Below are 11,019 nucleotides of genomic sequence, written 5' to 3'. Positions count from 1 at the left end.
ATAGAAGCAGAGATGACACAGATATAGACATAGACATAGATACAGATACAGATATGATATAGCTATAGGTGCAAATATAGGTGCCTTTATGTGGATATACACACCCATACACATACCAGTGTCTAGTTAAAACTTCTAATTACATATGTGTAATTTATTTCAAATATATTACCCACAAATCAAACATGTATAACACACATACATATATATATATATATATGTATATATATATATATATCATTTCTTTTAAGTAAGTTACTGAACTATATAAACTTATACTGTAACTTGATGGATGCTGGCAGCAATCACCACACAAAAATGTGACCATGCTGCCCCCCAGTGGCCATTCGAGGAACGCGTGCATATACTATGGGCTTTCAAACTGAGAAGCACTCTGGGACCCTGCAGCTATAATACATTGGAAGAAACTGAAAAACAAACAAACAAACAACAAAAGGTACCTCCAAGAGATTAAAGTAAAATGACCAAGGACTCATGACAACTAAATGATAGAGTTCCAACTTGAACTTAACACAGCCTGTTTTCACATCTTATTCCCACAGTTGAAAGCAGTGTTTTCCATTAATGATAAAAATGTAAATAGAGTGTAAACAAATAGCCAGGAGATAGATACTGTGCCAAAGGGACCGTGCAGAGTGGCATGCAGGGCACTACTCGATGCAGGGCACTACTCGATGCAGAGCTGTCCCAAGTGCAGTCACTCTGCCACCACAACAACACCACCATCTGGCACTGTGATGCTCGGCTGAACCATGAGGTGCCATCAGAGCTCACCTTGTAGAGTTCTTTCTCGCCTGTTGTAGTTTCCTACACAAGGGACTAAGGGAGACATGCTCTTCTGCCAGGGGCCCAAAGACGAGGGGACTATGCCCTAAGGTGGTCCCCACGATGCATTATCACAAGGGTTGGCACCTTTAGAGGATGTGGGGAAAAGGGAGATGAGAGGTGGCCATTGTCCCCCAGCTCACTTACATAGAAAGGAAATGGGTCATCAGATTAGGCATGCCCCGGAGAGGCGTGGTCACCCCTACACTACAGACTTGTTGGGGAGTGGCATTGGGGCCGGCTGCTCCACAGCGATGACCAAAAGCTCCACCCAGAAAAATAGATAAATAATAACTGGCGAGGCTGACCAGGACCGTCATCCACCCGGAGATGGACTGAAATCAAAGCTCTGGTTTCTGCACCTCTTCCGTCTTTAGCCCCCAAAGGAAAGCTCGGGAGACTGCAGTGCTGAGGGTCGCTTTAAGGCGACCCAGCTGCCTGCCTAATGTCTGAAGCACGTCTCTGAGACAGTCTGTAAAACATTCGTTCTGTTTGCTGAAAGATATCCACGAAGAAACTGTTCAGTATCTTCTAAGTGTCCCCTCCTTGAGGATCCAACAGGAAATGTCTGTCACTCTCTTCCAGCTTATCCTGAGCAGCTGGTGATTTTTATCTTTCGATCCTATAAGCAAGTGACCCACTGGTGGCAGGAAGTTCTTGAGAATGGAAGTTGTAGATTGCCTCCAGTCAAGCACCTAGAGCTTTCGGGCAGACAGTTGGTGAGCAAATGTCATCAAATGCTCCCTTGCTTTCTTTGGAATCACCTAGGTAAAGAATTCCCGCTTTCTGAACTGGATCTTTGAATACTACAATACTTTAAATGATTTCTGGAACCTGGTGGGATTTCACGGAAATAAATCCTACCCATGAACAATAATCTCTACAGAGTTACTTCTTAAAAGTTGGTAACAATACTTTTTTTAAACATTTCTAGACATTTGTCTCAAGTTAAAAGTGCATCGTGTGAGACCTGGTTTGTTGTACACTTTCTTGTTCCATCTTTTTAATTAGGTTCCAAACCTGAATAAAATTCAAAAATAGTTTAATTTGAAATTTTTTTTTCAATTTTTTCCATTGTTTGGTATCCTAAGTAACATCATAATAGAAACCTTTGTGCATAAATCTTAGTCCATATTCCTAATTATCTCCTTAAGATGGACATTCCATGAGAATGACCAGATCAAAGTAGATCACTGGTTTTATGAGGCTTGACAGGAGTGACCCAAGCACCACACAGAAAGGCTGCACCCCTGGCATGCCTGGTGACAGATGTGGGTGCCGGGTGCAGCTTGCAGTGTCACTAGACCTATCACCAGTAATTCTACTGTGTCACTGTCTTGGATAAATCAATAGATACAAATGCTATCAAACTATAGCCATAGCTCTAGTGCATTAAAATCATAACACTTCCAAGTGGAACTATTTCTACTTTCCAAATGTTGCATAGGACTGAAAATCATTATCAGTTTGGCAACTCCTCGGCTGACTTCCTTCACATCAACAAGGATGAATTACTGACTAGTTGCACTGGTGCTCAGCGTCTTCCTTCTGGGCATGACATGCTGACAGTATAAGAAAGTCTAATAATGCTGTGTCGCTCTGATTTTCAAATGTGGTGGATTAAACAAGGACATTGCTCGGACATGAGTTCACACTCCTGCTGCCCCCTCATTAGCTGCGCGACCTTAAGCTGATGACCAAACATCGCTGAGCCTCGCTCTGCTGCTTAGTGGTACTGGTGTCACCTGGATGGCCGGGCTGAGGACTGAAAGATTCTGTTCGTGAAGTTGCCTGGTACACAGACACTCAGTAAGAGGCCCTTTTGTTGCCCTTTCCCCTTCTAAACAAGGAACCAACCTCACCTCCCTATGCAGGCAAAAGAATCTCATTATCTTCCACTATGGACCCAACTACAGTCCCTCAGTGACAGAGACCAGGCGTAAATCAAGGACTATAGTCCCCGCGGACTGGGGTACTTTTATTCTAAGAATAGAACATGGGCCCACATGGCGCCCAACAAAAATGGCGTCCAGCCACCCATCCCATCCCTGCATGGACCCTCCCCCACCAGCATCCTCCACTGCTTGGATTTGTCTCACACCCGTGCCTGTCACAGGGCTGAGCAAGAGGCACTCAGGCTCACTGCACAGCCTTCCTTTCATACAGGGTGACAACTGAAGACTCATGCCTAACCCTTGCAACATTTCTTTGTTTTCAACATGCTTCTCTACATGGAGAAGGCACCCCCCGGCACAGATATGATGTTCCTGGCCCATGTCTACACCTATGTGCAACGCACGTTCAGGACCAATGCGGGCAAAAGGAAAGAGTGAGAAATGTGACAAAACGCATGTCACAGGCTCATACATCAGGCCACTCACTGGGCTGTTATAAGAAAAATCGAGTCCTGTGGTCAAATACTGGATTTGGGACACAGTGTATCAGACGGTCCTCCGGACAGCTGTGAGGACACGCAGCCCCTGCAGACAGCAGCGTCTAGTTTGTATAGTGTTGCTTCTTTCAAACATAAACTTTATTGTGGAGAATCGTAAGGCAGAAGGAGGAATTCCAATAACACCTACACAAAAGCATGTATTTTTTTTTTAAAACTTGGCTTTAGTGCTTTTTAAAAATGTGTTTGATTTAAAAAAATCTTTTTTTGAAGTTGACTTAGACCCACCATGGAAATTGAAAAGGTATGAAGGAGGCTTTCTTGCTGGTCAACTTATGGATTTACTCAGATGCCATGAATAATTCAGAATAAAAAAGTGACTAGTGACCATTTAAAATTAGAAATACTGAAATTTAACCTCTGACCTGGCGTGTTATCAAAGCGTAAGAGAAATGGGCTTTTAAAACTTCAGGAGGCAAACACAACTGCTACAAAAAAGAGTTCTCCTAAGATTTTTAAAAATAACACCTATAAATGAATGTTCCCTAACTTACAGCATCTGGGTCACTATTCACCAGGCACCTGAATCTGGAACCAAATGAACAACCAGATAACAAACACTACGGACCTGCACCACAGGGAAACCATGTGCTGGACACGCCTCTGTGCAGGTCAGAGGGTAAGAAATACTCAATACACGCGAAACCATCCTCAAATCCATTAGGCTGCCGGGTCCTTGGGGCAAAACGGGGTTGTGTCTACTTGCGCGATGCCCCTCTTCCCCCCACCCGCACTGCCCTCTGCCCCACCCCACTGTCCACTCTCCTGTGATGTCCCCTGTCCTCCCATGATGCCTCCTCACTACCCCCCCCCCCCACCGCCCCACCAACTGCTCCCTGGCCACACACTGCCTCTCTATCTCCAAAGTTCCTCCCTGGTCCCCCCATGCCCACCCACCGCAATGTGACCCTGCCCAGCACTGCTCTCCACAGTACCCTCCTCCTCCGTTATGTCCCCTGCCCCATGCTGACCCCTGACACCCCATGATGCCCCTTCCCACTGCCCCATGATTCCCCGTGATGTCCCCCAATGCTGCCCACCCCCGCACACCTCCCCCCTGCACTGCCCCCACACACACACACACACACGCCGCCCGCCCCCAGGCCCACCCACTCACCGCATGGTGTAGAGCAGCGTGCCGTCGTCCTCCAGCCGCAGCAGCTTGTTGGGCGTGGTCATATTGTGCGCGATGGACTTCTTCCCGTTGTGGAAGAACGTGTCTGGGGTCCAGATTTTGCTGGCGAGCAGATTGTTGAGGGGCAGGCGCTGCATGGGCCCCTTAAACCGAAGACGCTCGTCTTTCCAGCTTTGTCGGAAAAACACATCTATGGTGTATTCCTAAGGCACAGGGAGGCAGCCAGGTGAGGTGGCTGGTGGCCCTTAGCGCAGCTCTCCGAGTGCAGTGCATACTCAGAAAGGGCTGCGTGAGACCGTGCTCGCACCTACCATTTCCGTGTCGGACACGGGGCCAAAGCTGGTGACGTAGATGTCGGTCCTCACCTGGGTGATTCGCTCTGAAACACAGACAAGTTCCTGGCCTGGGCCCCGAAGCACCATCACCCCATACTTACATCCTCAGTCTGCTAACCAATTTCACTCTTGGCAACCAGAGGGCTTTTCCAATTGTGCCTGTGAAATTTGGAGGGCTTGACAGGCAGCAAGTGAAGCCAAGCTGCTCCGAACTGTAACAGGAAACCAAGTGCCCATCTTATCAAGAAAGGCCCCCTGGGGAGGTGTGGACAGAGCTGGGCCACCTTGGGTGGCTCTTACACACACCCAGCTTCAGTTTCCCCCTCCGCAAGCCTGATCTCAACCTGACAATCTATAACCTTGCTCTCCCATACAGGGTCAGACAAAGGGAGAGAAAGTTAGATGTTCAGGGTGAGGGAGCAAGCCGAGTGAGAAGTCGGGACTGCAGCCCCAGGGTCTGGAGGAAGGCGTGTGACATTGTGTGCACAGTGTGGCCTGGAAGACAACGGCCTGGGGAGGAAGCCGGCAAGACCCGCTGCACCTTACATGGCATCTCGAGCTGCTGGAAGTTCCTATCGTGGGAGACCACTATTTCAATTAAAATTATTGAAAATATATGAAGCCATAAAAGCAGCTAATACTATTGGGGGGAAATGTATATGTTCCTTGGGTACAACTGCGGCCCTGTAACCCGCTATGGTCAGGGATGGGGACCACATCCAGAGTACAGGAGAGCCTACCACATAACCCGGAGCCTCTGGATGGTGTCATCACTGAGTCAGAGCCCCCCTCCCCGCTTTTCTCTCCCTGCCCCTTGCTGTGTGGGAATCATGTATGCATGGTGTGTGTCTGTGTGATGCTGTGGGTTTTCAGTGCCAGTCTCCGACTGAGATGTCAGCCCCAGCAGGTGGCCCTCTGGCTGTTTGGTATCCTCAGGGCCCCCCTCGCAGGACCGTAACACATGCTGGGTGAGTGAGAGCGAACTGTCCGCCAGCAGCTTAGTGGAGTGCTATCTGCTTTAATCCTCGGGGGTGCATTCAAAGGGATGGGGAATAATTCAGAATGTGGAGGAAAGTGGTGCCAAGGAGCCTGTGCGGACTTTTCATGCCGAAAACGCAGAGAATGGCAATTCATGTTCTAAGTGCATCTCCCTGTTAAAAATGCCAGTAATGGAGCAGAACTAAACATTTTCCTCCGGGAATGTATTTCCTGGAGGGTCTCTAACTTACCTACTACTGCAGCAAATTCAAATGCACCACATCCTAATCAGCTAGAGTCAGGGGCACCTCACTTGCCTGGAAACAGCACATGGTTCTCAGCACAAAATTAAGCTGTTCCAACTGTGCCCCGGAAGCACAGTTTGCTATCCACTTATTTTTATCAACTTCCATAGGCTCCAATAAACACTATGATTATGACCCTAGTGAAAAATTAAACGTAATACAGAAAGACATAAAGGACAATGGCATTGAACAGTGGATTTCTGGAAAGGGCTTGCGCAGATATGAGATGGTGAACTTGGTTATCAATTATTTTGCAGCATGGTAATCTCATCTTTAGGAAGACCTAAGAACTGGTTCCTTCTTGAGTGAACCAGAACAGACATTAGGATTATCTGGGGAAAGATAATTTGCAGTGACCACTGTCCCCAGCTTTTGGCATCTGAAAAATTACAATAAAGGATGCAGGGCCTTGGCAACAGCCATCAATCTGAAATCCTTGTGAGGCAGCTCTTTACGGGGTGGTTTGGATCACAGCAGACACAAGCTTGGGACTAGGCTCCCCTTGTCGGGGCCCCAGGGGAGAAGGACACTCACCCCCAAGCCCCGGCCGCAGCCTGTTGTCGTAGCCATCCAAGAGCCCGTCCAGGATCCTGGTAAAGATCGTGATGTTGTCGTTGGTCTCATCTTTTCCCGAACTGGTTGGCATTTGTGAAAAGCTTTGTCACAGAGAAACAAAAGAGTTCAAATCTGTATCAATTATTTCTTACAAATTCTTCTCAAGATATAGAAACTAGGGAATAATATGGTGACTTGTCTTGGAGGGTGGACGAAGACAGTCTCCTATCTGTGGCATGGTTTTGCACAGATACACCTTCATTCTTGAGTGTCCACGGCTGATCATCCATCCATCGGCCTAACATGACACCCCCAATCATCCTGCCAATTCTGAGAAACCATTTATGACAATATTATGCCAATTTTTAAAACAAATTAGCCAGCGCACAGGGACGAGCTGAGCCTATCCATTCATAGGGAGTTTCAGAAGTTTGGTTTCATCACAGAAAAACTGAGTTTTCATACTGTTAGTGAGTCACCCGCCATGGGCGATGGGGTGTGGAAGGGACCCTTAAAAACTTTATGCAAGTTGAAAGATAAGGTTGCTGTGCCCAAATCTCACTGCAGCTGTAATTGGGGACATTTGTGCTCTGAGCCTCATGCCAGGACTAGAGCATATGGTGACAGAAATGATGAAGTCTGTGAAATCTCTCTGGCTTCCGCACCCATCAGCAGTGCTGGCACATTCTGCTCAAGCCCAAGCATGTGACTCAGGGGATGTGAAGTGCGAAGCCCACTCTGAAAACCCTTAGTGGGGTCTCCTAGGTGCCACCTATGATCAGCGAGACTCAGAGGCACAGCGTTCTGTGTCACCCAACATGTCGGACTTACAATAAAACCCCAAGAAGAGCAGGCAGAACCTTCCACAGAGAAACAAAAGCAGGCTTGGCTCGTCCAATTCCATTAAGTTATCCACAAGCTTAGGCAGATGGAGCGGATGGAAATGAGAAACTGCCCTGAGCAGATATGGACAAACTGAGGAAGTTATTTGGAGAGAAAGAAAGTCACAAGTCTAGAAGACGGTGACATGCGGAAGAGCAGGGATCCCATCCCAGGCCCAATCGCTGCTTTCAGCCGTGCAAACAGCAAAATGTTTGCCATCAGCAGGATCTTGACCTAGACACTGGGCTTGATGTCACGGGGAACTTACTGAAAGCCAGCTGTGGGTTCCAAGGAGTTGGCACCCTTGGCCACGGAACTGGCACCTCCTGGAACATCCCTGAAGGGCTGGCTGTGTGGCTCCAGTTCTGGTGATAGCACTTCCTCTTCTGCTAATCGGCTGAGAGCTGGGACCAAGCAAGCGTCCACGCTGGACGCTGGACGCTGGGGCAGAATCTCCATCAGCCTGCCCCACCCTTTCATTGATTGCCTCTAAACAGATCAATTCTTTACCAGCTACAGCCATTTCCTTCTGAATGAGAGAGTATCAAGTTTTTTCGATGTAATTTTCACATCGCCATTAAAATGCATACACTTGAAGCTCTAACAAGGCAAAATTCAGTCCTGTTAGTACAGAGCCTGCAGACACAGTTTTTTACTCTATGACTTAGTGTTGAGAAATATTCACTTCCGTTTCCTCTGACATCCCTTGTAGACTGAGAAGCACTCGGCCTCGCAGACTTAATAATAGGACAAAGGTATTCACATTGCCCTCCAGGTTTGTAAAAGAACAGCAATATTTCGTTCCCGCCAGATTTCGTTTGACTGTTGGTCAAACGAAATCTGGCCTCACTATCTATATCTCAAGGTGTTCATAACTCTTTCGGTTTGGTTATTCAGTTCCAGGCTATATCCAAGTGTCCAGTTTTTGGAAGGTCCTTGCTTAGAATAGAGGTGAGAGCATAAACCCTAGGAGAAAATGCATATCACTTATATGTAGAATCTAAAAAAGCTTAAACTCGTAGAAACAGAGAGTGGAGTGGTGGCTAGTGGGGGCTGAAGGGAGGGGGCTGGCAAATTGGGGAGATGTCAGTCAGAGGCATAAACTTGCAATGAGAAGGTGAGGAAGTTCTGGGGATCTAATGCCCAGCACAGTGATTACAAGCACTGTATTATATGCTTCAAAGTTGCTAAGAGAGTAGATGTTCAATGTTCTCACCACAAAAGAAATGGTGACGAAGCCATGTGATGGAATTGTTAGCTAACGCTACGGTGATGATCATATTGCAATGTATTATATGCCTTCAACTTACACAAGTCTATCAATTCTATCTCAATAAAAAAATTTAAAAAGTTGAAACATCGCTATGAATCAGAAGAAAAGAAAAAATGTATCTTAATGTTCCCAATACAGTTTTCTCAGCTACTCCATTGTGTGTTGTGAAAATGTGATTCCGTTATTATACATCAGATCTGAACACCCTGACTGTCAGGAGGTGCAGACCTGCCTCCGTTCATGACCATCTGCGGTGCCCGGAACAGTGCTGTCATAGCAACTATCACCAGGAACACTGCTCCCATGGTCGTCAGGGGCCCAGCAGATTCAAGTGACACGATGCCACATGGCTGTGCAGCCACCTCACAAACACCCACGTCGCTGCCCACAGTAACGGGATAGGACACAATGCCAAAGAACCCAAATTCACCTTCCACTTCTTGGTCAAAATTAAAAATTAAAAAAAAAAGGTTCAAATATATGTCCACCCATTTACACATAATTACACTTTTCTCAGAGGAATTTCGGTGTCTGCCCAATTCTGCTCTAACTGCGTCTTGTGTTTTTATCTGATGATAGAGGCGATGGCTGGGGATTTGCAGATTTCCTCTCTGTCTTTACAGAAGATAGGACCTAGGAGGTAGGAAACAGATTCTACAAAAGAGCCTGCGAATGCCTCTCAGGGAGGGAGCAGAGGCTTCTCTCATGAACACGAGGAAGCCCCCTTAGCTCCTAGATCACCCTCAAGCATAATCCGCCTGCAGGACGTGGTTACGGGAAGCACGGCTTTCACAGCCACAGAGAGAAAGGCCGCTCCCTGATCACAGGAAGCAGATGACACCCGCGTCCAGGACACTCTCACAGGTGTTCTATGACCTTGCTAGCGCCTCTATCTAGGTGCACAATCTCTAAGGACTGTTTCTTCTTGGGTAGAGAGCTAACTTCAGCTTGCTTTGTTCAGTGGTTGGTGGAAACCAAACAAAATAACACAAAACCATTGGGCTATACCTTCCTTGAACAACAACATGCAGAGTCATCTATGGGGCCTCCAAGTGGGGACGCAAAGTTCCTCCATCCCCACTTTGGATACGCTTGCCATTTTGGTTCTGAAGGCAGGCTCCAGCTTGCCCCCATTTCAATTCTGCTTTGTTTTCTTTTTCTTTTTCTTTTCCTAAACAGTATTGAGTATAACCAAGGAGCTCTGCTGACTCTTAGGTCAGCTCTGAGTACACAACGTCAAAGCTCCAAGGACAAGCTGAAGGCTCAGCTCTTTTGGAGAGTGGGTTCTTGTGAGTTGCAATGAGAGCCATTGTTACTGACAAAGCCTTAGACATATTAAAAACACTTGCAAATGTGGTGACTTACCCTCCAGCATGAGTCAGGGTTAATTAACTAGGTTGTTTTAAAATATGAACTGTTTCCTTAGAGTTAGTGCCTGTTGTCTACAAAACCATGTCACATTTAGTCCACGTGGACAGTGCCAGCATTTTCAGATCACAGTTGCTACCCCCGATCCAGAGTGCCACTTTCCACAGTTTCAGCTACTCACGGTCAACCTCAGTCCGAAAATAATTAAATGGAAAATTCTAGAAATAAGCAATCCATAAGTTTTAAATTGCACACCATTCTGAGTAGCGTGATGAAGTCTCAGGCCCTCCCACTCCATCCCACTGGGGACGTGACACTTCTCTTTGTCCAGCATCTCCACACCATACACGCCCCCCGCCCCTTAGTCATTCGGTGGCAAGCTGGTGATCAGATCGGCTGTCACGGTGCCACAGAGCCTTTGTTCAAGTCACCCTTATTTTACTTAATCATGGCCCCAAAGCACAGGAGTAATGATGCTGGTGATTCGGGTACACCACAGAGAAGCCATAGAGTGCTTCTGTGAGGGAAATGGTGAAACTTAATAAGGAAAGAAAAAAATTCATATATGCTGAGGTGGCTGAGCTCTATGGTAAGAATGAACCTCCTATCTGTGACATTGTGAAGAAGGAAAAAGACATTTGAGTTAGTTTTGCTGTCATACCTGGAACTGCAGAAGTTCCAGCCACAGTGCATGATAAGTGCTTAGTGAAGATAGAAAAGACATTAAGTTTGTGAGAGGAAGACATGAACAGAAAATGTGTTCCAATCAGCAGCAACGGGTTGGACCAGAAAGCATGCAGCCTAGAGAAGACCTCAGCAAGGGACCCCCTGAAATGAGTGACACTAGGCCATTTACTGCCCATGAGGAACAGTCACCCAGATTCAAAGAA

At 46.9% G+C, this 11,019-nt stretch overlaps 1 protein-coding gene across 4 annotated transcripts in view; it reads right to left on the bottom strand.

Annotated features, from left to right (window-relative positions):
* Nucleotides 1-11,019, bottom strand: part of GABRA5 (gamma-aminobutyric acid type A receptor subunit alpha5) — a 71,273-nt gene that overhangs the window by 45,132 nt on the left and 15,122 nt on the right. For all 4 annotated transcript variants that reach the window (XM_019628899.1, XM_019628902.1, XM_019628898.1 and 1 more), the window contains 3 exons: nt 6,586-6,707; nt 4,745-4,812; nt 4,416-4,636 (listed from right to left, as the gene is read on the bottom strand). In XM_019628899.1, coding sequence (XP_019484444.1) covers nt 4,416-4,636; nt 4,745-4,812; nt 6,586-6,707 — 411 coding nt within the window. The remainder of the gene's footprint in view (nt 1-4,415; nt 4,637-4,744; nt 4,813-6,585; nt 6,708-11,019) is intronic.

The sequence above is a fragment of the Hipposideros armiger genome, unplaced genomic scaffold (assembly GCF_001890085.2).
Source record: "Hipposideros armiger isolate ML-2016 unplaced genomic scaffold, ASM189008v1 scaffold_814, whole genome shotgun sequence".
NCBI lineage: Eukaryota > Metazoa > Chordata > Mammalia > Chiroptera > Hipposideridae > Hipposideros > Hipposideros armiger.
Note: the sequence above shows the minus strand (reverse complement) of the source record. Positions and strands in the feature narration are given on the sequence as shown.